Genomic DNA, 15,719 nt, shown 5'->3' with positions numbered 1-15,719 from the left:
CACAGAATGGAAAAGGTTGACAGCACAAGCTCCTGACCTTGGAGTCAGGGCTGGGAGGTATGGTGAGCTGGAGAGACCCTGCACACGTGAAGAACCTTTGCTTTGCGTGATGAATACGGGTGTTTTGCCTGGGTGCAAGTCTGTGTACCACATGTTTGCCTGATATCCAAGGAAGTCAGATACCCTGAAAATGGAGTTCCACAAGCCACCATGTGGGTGTTGGGAACTGAACCAGGTTCTCTGCAAGAGCAGTCAGTGCTCTTAACCACTGAACCAACTCTCCAGTCCCCAACCTTTTTCTTTCTTTCTTTCTTTCTTTCTTTCTTTCTTTCTTTCTTTCTTTCTTTCTTTCTTTCTTTCTTTCTTTCTTTCTTTCTTCCTTTCTTTCTTTCTCTCTTTCTTTTCTTTTTTTGAGCACGTAATTCAAGGGTAGCTACCATCTCCATCTACTTCCCAAAGTTTTCTTCACCAGAAACAAAAAAACCAACCTGCATCCCCACAAAACAGTGGTTTCCTATTACCCTTTACCCCAGGTTACCACCAGTTCACCTCCTAGCTCCTTGGACACGCCCATCTGGGGCCACTCCCTCTACTCCACTTATGATCTCTCTTCTCCCACGCGTTTAGGTTTCTTCCACGCTGTCCCGTGTAACCCGCTTCTATGACCGGATGATGCTCCACCACTTGGCGGTCCTGTTTGGGAACCTGCTTGTGTCCCCAGAGGGATCCTTTAGCTCTGTGTTCTTACTTAGAATAAGGTCCTAGGGGCAGTTTCCTCCCTGAACTCTGCCTCCTGCCATTAAAGAGGGCCCAGGTCCATAAACTCAGCGGGGACACAGGAAGCTGGCTCGGGGAGGGACACATTCCACTGCAGTGTCAGTGCCCCCACAGCGACTGCGCTGATGCCTCCTGCCACTCACGCAGCCGCACTTCAGCACCGGAGGCTCCGGGAATCCCAGCAACACTTGGACACGCTCAAAACCCCTATTGTTGGAGACTAAATGGCATGACGCACAGGTGGGCGCTGGGGGGGGGGTGTCGGGGGCACCCTCTCAACTTGAAAAGGAAAAGCCCTTGCATTGTTTCGGTTTCCGGGGCACCTGAGCCTTTCTGCCCCTGTATTTAGAGAACAAAAAAAAAAAAATCCTCTCGCCTCAACCCAAGTGAGTTCTCTTAGGTTTTCAGAGGTGAGGGAAAGCTTTCTCTTCCTCTCAGGCCCCCTCCAGCGGGTGGGCGGGGGGCAGGGACAGGGCTGGCACTGGGGGCAGGCAGCCTTTAACTAGTCCCCAATCCCCTCAACCCAAGCTGGGGGATTCCACAAGGAGACAGTTTCTCCAAGCCCTGGTGTCTTCAAAGAAAGACGGTAATGAACACTCTCCAGATAACCCCTAGCCGTCACCAAAACCTCTATTTTCTGTTGAATGGGACCCTTTAACGCCAAGAAGACGCGTAAGCACAGGCCCTCGGCATTTAGGCTCCTGCTTGGGGGTTAGCCATTTTAAGGGGATTAAGATGACAAAGGGTACCGCCCCCTGCCGGAGGCCCAGTGACTTGTCATTCACCTGCATGACATCTCTCAAACTTCTCTGGCTGCCTCCTGGTCCACCCCCAGCAAAACAGCAGATGCCTGTTTTCCGTGCCTTACAGGATGGGTGAAGTGACCAGGGAAGCCACCTCATACCACAAACAAAATAATCGTGGGCTGGAAGTACCTATCCAAGTTGTTTGGTCCCAAGAACCAAATAGCTTTAACTGCCGGAGTCTGGAGGTGGAGAGAAGACTCCGATGTGAGCTCAACCCCAGTGGGGGAACAAAATCTCCCACTTCCTCAGCAAATCCTTTCTAAATTGTATTCATCTTGACTTAATCCACCTCTGCCGAGCGAATTAGGCAGTATTTATTTTGAGAATCCACTTTATAGAGTTCTAAGGACTGTGTGTTGCCGGGGCTGGGGCTCCCTCAGCCTGCCAGGCCTCAGGCTGTTGCAGGCCCAGAGCCCAGCACAATGTAAATAAACACAGCTGAACTCCGGAGGAACGCGAAGGTTTTCTCATTAAAGAAATAAAATAAACAGCGGTCCTTAAGCACTTTGGCTGGTGTTTGTTAGAGAATGGAAAGATCTAGATGCCTGAGAGGCAGCTGTGTCTTGAGGTGGTGGGGGTAGGGATTCAATCCAAGGGCCTTGGGATGAACTAACTGTCTGCAGGGCCCTTCTCATTCGAACCTTAGCAATGTCAGAACAGTAACATGATCATTTTTATTTTTAAAATTTCTAGTGTGTGCGTGGTGTATGTGTGTATATTTGCATATGTGTCTATATTTGCATATGTGTCTGTGTGCACGAGGCACGCTGTGTATATGTGTGTATGTGTGTGTGGTATATGTGTGTATGTTCATTTGTATATATTTGTATATGTGTGTGGTGTGTGTGTGTTTCTGTGTGTGTTTCTGTGTGTGTGTGTTTCTGTGTGTGTGGTGTGTGTGTGTTTCTGTGTGTGTGGTGTGTGTGTGTTTCTGTGTGTGTGGTGTGTGTGTGTTTCTGTGTGTGTGGTGTGTGTGTGTTTCTGTGTGTGTGGTGTGTATGTGTTTCTGTGTGTGTTTCTGTGTGTGTGTGTTTCTGTGTGTGTGGTGTGTGTGTGTTTCTGTGTGTGTGTGTTTCTGTGTGTGTGGTGTGTGTGTTTCTGTGTGTGTGTAGGCGTGTCTCCACCTCCCTAATGCTGGATTACAAGTGTGTCACTGTGGGTTTTGGGGACTGAACTTGGTACCTCGTGCTCACAGCACACTTTGTATTGACAGCCGTCTCCACGGCCCCTGCCTCACTTCTGTATCTGCGGTCAGTTCTGCGTCAAAAGAGATCCAGCCTGCCACGCCTCTCCTCCCCCTCGACCTCCTAAAGTGGCCAGCGTTTCCTTCCTTCCAAGACTGGGTTTCTCAGTGTAACAGCCCTGGCTGTCCTGGAACTCCCTTTGTACACCAGGCTGGCCTCAAACTAAGAGACCCTCCTGCCTCTGCCTCTGCTGGGATTAAAGCTACGCACCGTCACGGCCCAGCTCATGAGACCCTCCTGCCTCTGCCTCTGCCTCTGCCAGGATTAAAGCTACGCACCATCACGGCTCATGAACAGTCTCTTTCAGCTGGACCGCAGCACCCACTTCTGGAGGCTCTCCCCAATTCCGACTATGCCTCCCTGGGGAGCAGCCAGGGCCTCAGAAAGAGAATGCGGCCAGCTTTTCCTCTGTCCCCGACCCCGGGGCTCCTGTTTCACAGCAGAAGCTACTGTCCCTAACTCCTGCCTTGCCACAGCCTCACTGGCCTCTCTGCTGCTTTCCACACTCACCTGGGAGACTTCCTGCCACAGGACCTTAGCACATGCCAGGCCCCTGCTTTTCTATGGGGCATCCATTTCTCCACCTCCTTTCCTGGTTTATGTTCAAACGCAGCTTCCCTGTAAGGCGGCCTTTCCCAAAATTGGATTTGAGCCCCCGTCCCTGTGGTACTCCTGCTCTCCTCTACGTCTTTATGCTCTCTCTCTCTTCCCTTCCCTTTCTTTCTTTTCTTCTTCTTCTCTCCCTCCCTCCCTTCTCTCTCTCACTGCTTTCTTCTCTCTCTCCCTCCCTTTCTTCTCTCTCTCTGTCCCTATACCCTTCTTTCTGATACAGGCTCTGTCTGTGTAGCCCAGGCTGGCTTCAAGTTGGTGATCCTCCTGCCTCAGCCTCCTAACACTAGGACCACAGATGTGTATGACCATAGCTATTCTCTGTATTTCTGAATTAATCTCATTTATTGTCTTCTCCTCAAAGACGTATGTTTTTCCTGGCCTTGGCTCCCTGCTGCATTCCCAATGTTGGACACTGCAGGAGGGGCTGGGCACTTGCAGAGCTGAGCTGTGGATGTTGGCTGGGCTCCTGGGCAGCACACTTGGGGCATCATGGGGCGGAGTCTTAGTATACAGCAACAATGTCAGCTGCCTCTCTGTTTAACCCACAGGCCTTGCTGTTCCCTCCCACAATGACATGACAGAATGGGAGTGACCCTGTGAGTCCCCTTTGCTCTTTCCTTCCAGCTGTCCCCACATAAAGGAACAGATAGGAAGTTTGGGGATAAAGGACCAATCAGCAGTGCTGGTTCCTGGCCTGGTTTCCCAAAGCTCAAACCCACTGAGGAGGAGAGAGTTCTGAGGACCCCTGACCTCCCTACTCCATGAGCACTGAGGTTCCTGTGAGGTGCTCACCCCGCTGGCCCATGTAGGAGCTAAGCCCACCAGAGGGACAGTCTGGCAGGGGGTGAGGCAGGCCTGCCTCACCATGAAGGTCTAGGACAGGAACAGGACACACCCCAGTGGCACCCTGAGCAGCTGAGGGCTGTAGCAAGCAAGCCCTCACCCAGGTCCTTGGGGCTGACACTCGGGGCACCTGATCCAGTCTGGGGAAGGCTGGTGAAGACAAAGGAAAACATGGGCTTGACTCTGATGTTAAATTGTACTAAGGTAAAAGAAAACTGAAGCGAGGGCCAAGAACTCTTTCTGCTCCAGACACTTTAAATGTCTCCTCGTCAACACTCACGGTCCCAGAGGACACTTCCAGATCTCACTGCCTGCCAGGCTCTGATTTAGTCCCAGACTGCAGCTTGGACAGTGCTCCTGTCCAGCCCAAGGCGGAAGAAAACTGACCCCCCCATATTTAATAAACATTTCTCTGTACTTTGGATCAAGTGGAAAACATTAATGAAATCTGCACGGTAAAAACACAACTATATCAGGGGCTGTGGAGGAGGCTGGGGAAAGAGAGCTTACCACACACCCGGGAGGACCTGAGTTCCGTCCTCAGAATCCACACAAAACACTGGGCGTGGCCACGCATACACTTGTGGGGGTTGGAGACAGGAGGATCATTGTGACTTGCTTGCTGCTAGCCTGTCTCCAGGTTCAGTGAGAGACCCTGTCTCAAGGGAACCATGGAGGACATCTGACATCATCCTCTGAACTCGACATGCACTCCCCAACGTGAACACACATGTACACACACACACACACACACACACACACACACACACACACACACACACACACCAACCCACTAGGACTCCCTATAAGGCCTGTTCCTGTTGTCACACTGGTAAATCTGCCCTGTAGAGACTTAATGGCCACTGGGGATCAGGCCAAGGTTGTGACCTGAATTAAAACTAGTTACCCTTATTCAAATGCTGATTTTCTTTCATTGTTGAGTTTTGGTATTGATTTGAATTTTTCAAATATTGTATTAAAATCTGGCTGATATTCATGTCTCAAGTTTTGGCACAGTTTGGTTTTATGCCTGAGGTACCTAACAGAGGCAGGCAAGGGAATAGCTCAGTGATCTGGGACTCCACTTGACTTGGGCTGTATACACAGTCATCTCTTAACAATAGAATTATCTAGCCCTTCCTTAGGAGCCACTTGGTAACCCCCCTTCTGGAATAACTTATTTTATTTTTTACTATTAGGTCTGTGTGTCGATGCCACACATATGCTGCTACAGCGTCTCTAGGAAGGTCAGAGGTTAACTTTGGAAATAAACTTTCCAGTGTCAGATCCTCAAGCACTTTTACCTGTTGAGCCATCTTGTGGGTCTGGTGACTCCCCTTTTGTGTTTCCCCTGGACATGCATTCCAGAACATGTGTGCATGGGGGAGGCAGGGGCTTGATTTGGCCTGAATGAGCTCTGGGCATGTGAACAATAAGGCATACCATACCCTCCGAGTGAAGCTTTAGGGCAAACACTTATTTACCGTCTGATGTCTATACTGAAGAACTGGTAAATAACATAGCTAAAATCAGATGCATGATAGGGAGGGGCGTGTGCAGTGAGCAAAGACATGATCCAAGTCTGTCAATCAAAGCAGAAAACCTGTGGCTCTACACCCCTTAGCAACCAGCTCCTCCTCCTAGACACCCCCCCAACACACACACACACACACACACACATACACACACACACACACACACACAGAGGAAAGCAGGACAACACCTGGCCGTTGAGTACTCTGGTTCAAGAGCCTGCTTGAACCCTCTGATCTGCCCCGATGCTTCTCCTGAAAAGTCCCCCTGCCACACGGGATCTGTGCCCTTTTAGGTCTTTGACTGAGGCACCAAGAACCTGGAGCCACCTGGCAGGGCGGGTGACCCACAGTAACATAACCCTGCCATGGTCTGCTATCAGAGTTTGCATTCATGTGCTCTGGCTGCCGGGTGGGGGTGGGACAGAAAATTAATAATAAGCACTAACTGTGACAGGGGGCAGCGAGGCTTCTTTATGAGGGAACATTTGGGCAGGATCCTGCATAAAGGGAAGCATGATAAGACAACATGTGCAAAGCCCTGTGTAGCCACGTGACCCGACGGAGGTGCCAGTCACAGAGGTCAAGACGGAACTTCAGTTCCCCCTTTCAGAACTGACCGTAGAGGTGATGCACACAGAACCGTGTGGTACAGGATGGAGACAGACACACAGAACAGTGGAGCAGGACGGACAGGCCCAAATAGGCCTGTATATCAGCAGTTGTCACACACACACACACACACACACACACACACACACACACACACACACACACACACACACACCGGAGTTTGATCCTCAGGACCCACACAGTGGAAGGAGAGAACCGACTCCTGCAAGCTGTCCTCTGACCTCCACATGAACACCGTGGCATGTGCACGCACGCACACATACACGCATACTCACATACTAAAGTAATGTAACAAAACTTTAAAAATGAGACCGACCACGGCTCTGCTCTTTCAACTCTGGGGATAAACAGCGGTGTATACCGAGATGGTCATTTATACTAAACAACACACTGAACCTAGCTAGACAAGGCACTGCTCAGTAACGGTGCAAGCTGGAGCCACTGTCCCAGAGGTAAGTTCCACCCTGTATGGAGCTCCTGGAAGGCAAGGCATGGAGGGAGTGTGGGAGGAAAGCCGGCTAACACGCCTCTCCTCAAATGTCACCCTGGCTCCAGGCAAAGGCACAGCCACCTTCCACCTGTTCTAATCCCAGCAGGGAAAGCAGGGTTCAGAGAAGAGTGGGCAGGAGGCTTAGGAGGGAGGGTCACCACTGGGGCATATCTGATTGGTCCACAAGATGTGGGAGGCAGCTACTGCAGGGCTCTGGGGGTGGGGGGATGGGGTGGGGGATGGGAGGGGCTGCACCCTGGGGAGGAGGGATTGGCACAGAAACGAGAGGTGACAGCTGCTCTCAGCAGCCCCCTGATTAGGATCAGGAAGGCGGCCCAGTTTCTGTTTTAAAACACAAACACCCTGTTTTGGATCATTCCTTAGTCTTTTAGCCCTGGTCTCTGTTCCCCAAGTAAACAGGGATCCCTCCTCTGGCTGGGGCTGACAGACATGAGCCCTGCTTCTGTGTGCCACTCAACAGGCTGGGTGTTGAGTGAACAGAGGCGTGGGTGCTTGGCATGGGTGCCCTGAGGGTTTTGGTCTCCAGACTCACAAGTATTTGAGGGCTTCCACCCTTCCAGAAAGGGTGCTTCAGGTTCCTTTGTGGGGGAGCCCAGCCCTCTTCCCCTCAGTCCACTTGGCTGGGGTTAGGAGGGTCTGTTCTCCATTTCTTCCATACCAGGGTTGGGCTCCGGGTCTAGCCTAGGCAGGTGAAGTGCAGAGGCTGGGATGGGCATGGGAGCCAGTGTGGGAAAGCGTCGCCCTGGGGTTTGGGGAGCAGAAACTCTCTTTTTCAGTTGGGATTGCCAACAGGAATCAATTCTCTGTGGAGAAGTCGGCTGAGGGTGGGCTGAGGCTGCTGCTCCCTGGATGGTTTAGGCATTGTGATTTGATCAGCTTCCTGTGCTGCACACTTGGCGTATGCTTCAAGCCCAGAGCTCTGCTTGCTCTCAGCTGGTGGGAGGGGGTGCCATGACTACAGCTGGGAAAGCACAGAACGGTGGGCTGGAAGTGGAGGCCTTGGGTTCTACTTGTTATGAATATCCCAACTGCACTGCCTCCTGGGTCTTGGTTACTCTGTCTGCAAAGTGGGCTCAAGGCTATGCTCATGTTGGCTGTTCCCACTTCTCCAACTTTCTGGCTTAGAGTTGTAGCTTGGACTTCTCTCTAGAGCTCAGACTCACAAATCCAGTTATCCCATCGTGGGAATAACTGTGTGCTGGGCAGTACCTGTCTTCCACTCCCTCTTCTCCTGTCTCCTCTTCGGAGCAACAGAACCCCTGCATTTTAACTGGGCATGTGATTGCCTCAGAGAAAGACCATTTTGCCTTGACTCCCTTGCAGCTAGGTATGGTCATGTGACAAAGTTTCAGCCAATGAGATGTGAAAGAAGTGATATGCGTAACTTCTGGGTCTGGCCCTTAAAAGAGAGGGACAAAGGAAAAGAGGCTGGAGAGATGGCTCAGCAATTTCCAGCCCGCACAGAGTAATTCACAGCTATATCTAACTCCATGATATCCAACACCCTCTTCTGGCCTCCATGTGCACCGGGTATGCGTGGTGCACAGACACACATTCAAGCAAAACATCCATTCACATGAAATTTAACAATGACAACAAGAACAAAAGAAAAGAAAAAGAAAGGAAAGGGGAAAAGGAAAGAAAAGGACAGGAAAGAGTGGCTTCCCTCTTCATGTTCCCCCTTCTTCTTGGCCGGAATGAAGATGTGAGGTGAGCTGTGAATAATCTTGGCGATGACGGTAACGTTCCTGGGATGGCAGAGAACAAGCCTGGAGCAGCTTCCATCCCTGGGGCTGGCCCAGCTTGAGCTGCCTTTGCCTGGACTATGAAGGGTGTGTGTGCACATGCGTGTGTACATGTGTATATGTGTGTGCATGCACATGTATGTGTGTGTGTGTGTGTGCTTATGCATGAGAAATTAGTAGTCACCTTACTATTTCAAGGCTCTTAAATTCAGGACTGCCAGAATTAGCAAATGAAAATCCCCATTTTTTACCTTATAGGGAGCTGGGGGAGGCCAAGGACGGCTCTGGAAGAGGGATGAGGACATTCAGAGATTACACAAGAAGGCAGAGGAACCTGAGCCTGGGCGGGCTCCATCTCTTCCTCTGAGCCTCATTTTCGCCTTCAAATGGTGGAGACTGGTTGCATATAGTGGTTTTGGGGTCCTTCCAGCTCTGACCTCCTACAGCCTGGTAGTTCTAGGGCCCTGAAACTCAGATCCCCAAGGGGCTAGAGAGTCCCATTGCTGGAAGAAGCAGGGCAGGTGGGGCCATGGGCCTGGAGAACACGTGTCCCTAAGGGCAGTGCTGCTGGGTTCCTGCTGATTGCTGTCACAGGGGAGTGCTGGCTTGCCAGATTCCCTCATTTTTTAAGAAGGGCTGGAAATCTGGATTGTTCTGCTCTGTGCAATTGCCTGATTTTTAAATGTTGGCGATAAACTCACATTTAAAAAAAATACTCTAGAGGCCAAACAAAAATATCTGCAGGCTGAGTTTGGCTAGTGGCCACCAGCTAGGAATTTCTGCTTTGACACTATCTTCCTGCTTTTTCTACTTCCTCCTTCCTCCCTTCCTCTCTCCTCTCCTCTCCTCCCTCCCTTCTTCCTGCAAACAATTACTTGATGCCTGCTAAGTGGGAGGCTGTGTTCTGTGGCTGAGTATGAAGCAACAAACAAGGCAGAAACGCAAGTCCTGATCCCCAGAGGGCAGGCATCCTAGGACATCGCCCCGACTTGCTCAGTCAGTAAATGCTCACTGAGTAACAAATCCTCCCCTGAACCATGCTGGGCTGGGAGGTTGAGAAATGTCCATGGTCCCTTGTCCTCAGAGTTCTGTGCCCACAAAGGAGGTATGCTCGAAGAGCGGAGTCACCGCAGACGTGCATACCGCTTCTCTAGGGAGAGATGCGCGGGTGCGCGTGGCTAGGAGAGAGCCGGTAGGGAAAGTGACACTAACCAGGCTGGCAGCACACATCTGCCACCACAGCTGCTTGGGAGGCTGGGACAGAGGCTGGCTGGGGGATCAGCTAGGAGGCCCAGCTGAGGGAGGTGACTTGGTCGAGGGAGTGACACTGGGGTTGGCATTGAGGAATGACATGGGCCAAGGCCATTGGACACAGAACGGGGTCGTAGGTGGGTCCTCTCCTTGAGGGGCCTCCCCGTGTAGCTTAAGATGCCAAGGGGACACATGTAGCTTCTCCTGGGCTCATTGAGTCCCATCCAACATACATCCAGTGTGTGCCTCTGTGTGTGTGTATAGGAGAGAGAGAGAGAGATGTATGTGTGTATGGGAGGGTGGGGGGAGGGAGAAAGAGAGAGAGAGAGACAGAGAGACAGAGACAGAGACACAGAGAGAGAACTGGATGGATGCCACAAAACAGTGTGTGACACACAATAGTCCTAGGGGACAGTGTACCTCTAGTTGTGGCCCTAGGGGACAGTGTGTGTTCGCTGTGACTGCTGAGCTCCTAATGTTTGCAGCCACTCTTGTTGCTGGCACCCACTTAAGTAAGCTTCACAGAGTCTGAGAATGTATGCCGCTGTCCCTACCACACATATTAATGGCGTGTCTATGGGTGAGAGATTTCTGCGCCCCCGACACCATTTTTATATCCGGCACAGCATTGTGGCAGACAATAAATCTACCCTGTTAATCACACCTCAGCTTGTTATAGCCGCCATAAAAACCGCAAGCAGCTGGGAAAGCCATGAGCTGATGTCAAGTCCAGCACACAAGCAGAAACAAAAGTGTTTCGCAGGCCTGGTGAGTCTCTTTCCCCACCCATGCTGGAAGCAGCTGCCCCTGGGCTCTCACCTCTGAGCAGACGGCCACTATGTTTTCCTCGTAGGCACCACATTCAACCCCTACAAACTGCCCTGAAGAGATGATTCACCTGTGATTTGTAAGTCCACAGCAGGCTATGGAGACGGCTCAGTCCCTGGAATGCTTCCGCAGAAGCACGAGGACCTGAGCCCAGATCCCAGGCATCTGTGTAAAAAGTCAGGCACAGTGGTGTGCACCTGAGACCCTAGAGCTGGGGGAGCAGAGACAGGGTCCTGGGGCTTGCTGGCCAGTCAACCTTACCAAGTCAGTGAGTTCCACTTTCACTGAGAGACCCCGCCTCAAAAACTGTGGGGAGAAACAAGAGGACACCCACTGTCAACCGCTGGCCTCACACGCCCGTGCCACACCCCAGATAACCGGGGAGTAGGAAAGTACTCCGCCCCATTTCCCAGCGTACTATGCGTCTGGCTATGGTGTACCTCTCCGCTTTAAGGGAAGCAGAGCCCCAAGGACTTCAGTGATTATAGACACTGGCGACTTCAAGCGTTGGAAGCAAATGTGTGTGAGATGGCAGATAGAAAACTGGCGAAGTTCTCACACGCCGAGGGAACATATCCTCGTGTGTCAACCCCGGGCTGACCCAGAGGGGCAGTTTGAGGTTGATATGTTTCTTGTGAGCAGTCCCCATGATTCCCAGGACAAGCAGCCTGGGCACACAGTCACATCTGGAAAGAACGAAAAGGTCCAGCCAGCAGGTTGGCTGAGTGGGTGAAGGAGCTTGCTGCCAAGGCTGATGACATGGGTGGGTTCCATCTCCGGGACTCACATGGTGGAAAGTGAGAACTGATTTCCTCAAGTTGTTCTCGGACCTTCACATCCTTACAGGGCCACCACACATGTTCACACCCAGATCCAGACCCACAGGTACATACAGAATAAGCAAATAAATATATAAATGTGATTTTTTTAGGAAAAAAGAGAATGGCAAAATGAATCCTTACCTTCCCATATCTGGATGCAAAAGTCCCTGTGAGCAGGGAGTGGAAAATGATGATCGTCTCGTCCAGGTCCCAGACGAACACCCGCTGTGACAGAAAAGGAGAAGAGATGGAGTCGCCTATGTGTGACGTGTCCTCTGCAGACCCTAACCTTCTGGGAGAAGTCTTGAGACACATTAAGTTATAAAACAGGTGGCCCACACTGTGCCCAGAGCTGCCACTGAGCCCCACCTGTGTCAAGTGCATTGTCACGGCCAATTTCTGGACTCCTACCAGCCCCACCCGTGCTGGAACCTAGAGGTTTTCACATAAAAAATAAAAAAGGGAGGCATTCAGGCCAAACCAATGCTCGAAGAAACCTTAGGACTCGCTCGACAATGTGAGACACTACCAAGTGACTGTTCACGGAAGCTATTTCTGTTTGCAGCAAGCTTGACTCTGCAATTCATGGACTTGCCAACATTTGACAATTTCTTTTAACTCCGTCAGAATTTTCCATTTCTGCAAATGGAACCTCTGCATTTCTTCCCTGGTCTAAGACAGAGGACTAAGTGGGCAAGAGGAGCGTGTTGATGTCCTCACCCGTCTCTGTTCTGAATTGCCATTGGCTTTACTTTTCCATTGTTAGTGTGAGCAAATTAGTCTGCACGCTTAGTTTCATAACTATACATTGTCTTCTACACGTGGATTTTTAAAAAGACTTGTTGTATATGAATGGTTGTGTGTGTGTGTGTGTGTGTGTGTGCGTGTAGGGCAGAGGAGAACTTTGTGGAGTCAGTTCTCTCCTGTCTCTATGTGGTTTTAGGGATCTGACTCACAGCATTAGTCTTGTAGGCAAGTGCCTTTTCTCACTGAGCTATCCTCTGGGCCCTAATTCATTGATTTTAAATGTCCATAACTAGGAGTTATTTACATTGTTGATTATTGTTCACTGTTGAGACAAGTAACATGTCTATCCAACCTCATAGCTCCCGATCCACTCTGAGGAGAACACACCTGCCATCAAGGTCATGTGTCTCCTGTCCAACTTACATTCTCCTACAGGCATCCTGACTCACATAATCTCAGTGTGTTCCCAGATGAGTCACACCTGCTCGTAGAACTCGCTGTTCCTGCTGGGGCTTATTCATTGCTTTGATTTTCTCTTTATTGTTGAAATGTGCCTTCACTATCATGTCAAATTCAGTCATATCCCTTGTCCTGAGAGCAGTGTCCTCAGGCATGGGGATGGGCAGTGTGGACTGGATCACCCCTGGGCTTCCTGAGAGCGCAATCCTCAGAATTCCATCCCATGCGTTTCTGAGTTGGAGCCACTCTTCTCTGGACTCTAAGTCTGCCCCTTTCTTGACTTTTCTGCCTTGTTTTACCTGAGTGTATCCTTAAGTCTTGTCTTCTGAAGGCATGTCTGGAGAGTAACCTTCCCAAATTCTAGTAAACCTATTATTTATATTTTCTCTGGGTACAGAATTCTTCGTAGAAAACAATGTTCCTCCTCCCATTGACATGATCCCTTCACTATGCTCTGGTGCTGAGTCATATATAATAGGTCTGATGCTTTGCTGGCCCGGTCCTTGAAGATTTGACTTCCCCACTCACTTTTGCGTGTGTATATGCAGATGCACACACATATAGAGGCTGAGGTCAACACCAGGCATCTTCCTCTATCACTCCCTGCCTCGTTTTTTGAGACAGGATCTCTCACTGAACCTGGAGCTTACTGATTGGCCAGGCTGACTGGTCATCAAACCCCTGGGTCTTCCAGCACTAGGGTTATAAAAGTGCCTGCCATGCTCAGGTCTTTAAATGGATGCTGGAGATCCGAACTCAGGTCCTCATGCTTGCAAACTGAGCACTGCACCTTCTATCCTGGTTAATTTTTATCCTCAGATTGATCCAACATAAGAGGGGACCTCAGCTGAAGTCTTTTATGAGACTGGCCTCTGGACATTTCCATGAGAGATTGTCTTGATTGAAGATTGACATAGGAGGGCCCAGCCCACAATGGGCGGCACCATCCCTATGCAGGAGAGCTTTCTTATATAGAAAGCTAGCTGAGCATGGGCAAATGAACAAGCCAGTAAGTAGTATTCCTCCATAGTTTCTAACCCCCTGGTTCCTGCTTTGAGTTCCTGTCCTGACTTCCTCCAGTGATGGACTCTGGCATGGAGTCTAAACCAAATAAACTCTTTCCTCCCCTAAGTTTCTCTTGATCACCATGTTTATATTATTATTACTATTGTTGTTGTTTTATTTTTGAGACAGTCTGTGTAGTCCTGGCTGTCCTGGAACTCAATTTGTAGACCAGTCTGGCCTCGAACTCACAGAGATCCACCTGCCTCTGCCTCCCAAGTGCTGGGATTAAAGGCGTGCGCCACTACCGCCTGGCGGTCATCATGTTTATTACAGTAACAGGAAAACAAAGTACAAAATCCACTGAGCCGGCCGGGCGTTGGTGGCGCGCGCCTTTAATCCCAGCACTTGGGAGGCAGAGGCAGGTGGATCTCTGTGAGTTCGAGGCCAGCCTGGTCTACAAGAGCTAGCTCCAGGACAGCCTCCAAAGCCACAGAGAAACCCTGTCTCGAAAAACCAAAAAAAAAAAAAAAATCCACTGAGCCATTTCCTCAATCCTGAGTATATTTCTTATTATGGGCCATATAGGTCATGTGAAAAAAAATTAGGAAACTATAACTTTTGAAGGGGCTTTTTGAAGTTCAAATATGCCAATCCTGATTCATTTGAACTCAATGCCTTGAATCAGTTTAACTTAGAAGTTTTAATTGTGGAATTAAAAAGCAATTTGTGAGTGTCTTCAGATCCATATAGGCTTTATTAACTTACCCACTGAGTCCTCTATCAAGCAGCCCCACACCCCTTCTCCTCACCTCACTGACCCCAGCCTGGAGTCCTAGTGGATGAACCCCTGCGACATTTTGCAGCTCCCTATCTATGGCCACTACAGCTTGCCCCTAAGTGGATTCCTAACCACCTCAGGCAGATCTGAGATTTAAACAAAGGAAGCTGTAGTCACATCTTTGGGGCCTGTTAGTAGGCAGGCAGCCTGAGGGGAAGAGAAAGCCCATTGCAGATGGAGATGGGCCCAACACTTCCCTAGGACTTGGCTTTAGTGACAGCAGGGAGAGGTTGGAGTGGTCTGAGGAGCACTGTATGGGACAGGGCCGTTGAAAAGGCACAGTGTGGGGCTTTTAGCTCATACACACGTGAGGAGAGAGGCCCAACCCCGTTTCCTTGTCCAATTCCCTGGCTGATCTTACCGCCTCTCCAATGCTCCATTGTCCTGTCCTCTACCTTTGAGTTCTAAGAAGGCTCTGTATCCTTCAAAGAAATTCTGCTTTTGCATGCCAGCCAGCTCAAGCTGGTTCCTGGCCCCTGTAGTCCAAGGGTTTCAGCTAACACATCCCAGAACTGCCACCTCAACACAGGCTTCTCTCCCGAGCTTCTGTCATTTATGAAACTGCCAAAGACTTAGGAGGTGTGAGCGCGCCTGCTGACATTAAACTCCGGAGGAAAGCGCTGCTCACACCTTGGTGCCCATTCTTACGCGCGCTGGTACTTTAGGGGGAGAAGCAGGTGTTTCCAGAATAATACTGCCCTGTGAGCCTCCATTTCCATGCCTCGAGCCTCCCACCCCCTCTTCAGTGTCATGGAAGACTGTCTCTCCATTCCCACTGTTCCCATCAAGGGCAGAAGCTATGGCAGGTGACTGCGGAGTTCCCCAGAGGGAGCTTTAAGGCCTTGTCACTCTACGCGTTTTCAAGCTGGTGGAGCCACGCAGGAATGCAGGAGGGAGGCAGGCCACAGACAACAGGGCCCTTTTTGAAAAGACCCAAACACACTGAAGGAAATGTAAGGATGTCAGTTCAGTGAGAAAGGAAGCTTCAGGACAGAGGGGAAACCAGACACAGTGTAATCCCAGCTCTAATCCCTGAAGCAGGGAGGTGGAGGTGGATTTGAAGCTTG

At 50.4% G+C, this 15,719-nt stretch overlaps 1 protein-coding gene and 1 long non-coding RNA gene across 7 annotated transcripts in view; one reads left to right on the top strand and one right to left on the bottom strand.

Moving 5' to 3' along the window:
• Eya2 (EYA transcriptional coactivator and phosphatase 2) overlaps nucleotides 1-15,719 on the bottom strand; it is a 172,264-nt gene that overhangs the window by 35,040 nt on the left and 121,505 nt on the right. For 4 of the 5 annotated variants that reach the window (XM_040732765.1, XM_040732766.1, XM_040732767.1 and 1 more), the window contains 2 exons: nucleotides 11,745-11,828; nucleotides 11,044-11,088 (listed from right to left, as the gene is read on the bottom strand). In XM_040732765.1, coding sequence (XP_040588699.1) covers nucleotides 11,044-11,088; nucleotides 11,745-11,828 — 129 coding nt within the window. The remainder of the gene's footprint in view (nucleotides 1-11,043; nucleotides 11,089-11,744; nucleotides 11,829-15,719) is intronic. The other variant, XM_005084966.4, reaches the window with a different exon arrangement.
• LOC121134461 lies at nucleotides 470-4,706 on the top strand. 2 transcript variants are annotated; one of them, XR_005871544.1, is made up of 2 exons: nucleotides 470-1,017; nucleotides 2,797-4,706. It is a non-coding gene; the product is annotated as an uncharacterized LOC121134461 (long non-coding RNA). The 2 variants fall into 2 exon arrangements; XR_005871543.1 differs by lacking the exon at nucleotides 2,797-4,706 and adding an exon at nucleotides 1,648-2,084.

The sequence above is a fragment of the Mesocricetus auratus genome, unplaced genomic scaffold (assembly GCF_017639785.1).
Source record: "Mesocricetus auratus isolate SY011 unplaced genomic scaffold, BCM_Maur_2.0 Super-Scaffold_100028, whole genome shotgun sequence".
In the NCBI taxonomy this organism is placed as follows: domain Eukaryota; kingdom Metazoa; phylum Chordata; class Mammalia; order Rodentia; family Cricetidae; genus Mesocricetus; species Mesocricetus auratus.
Note: the sequence above shows the minus strand (reverse complement) of the source record. Positions and strands in the feature narration are given on the sequence as shown.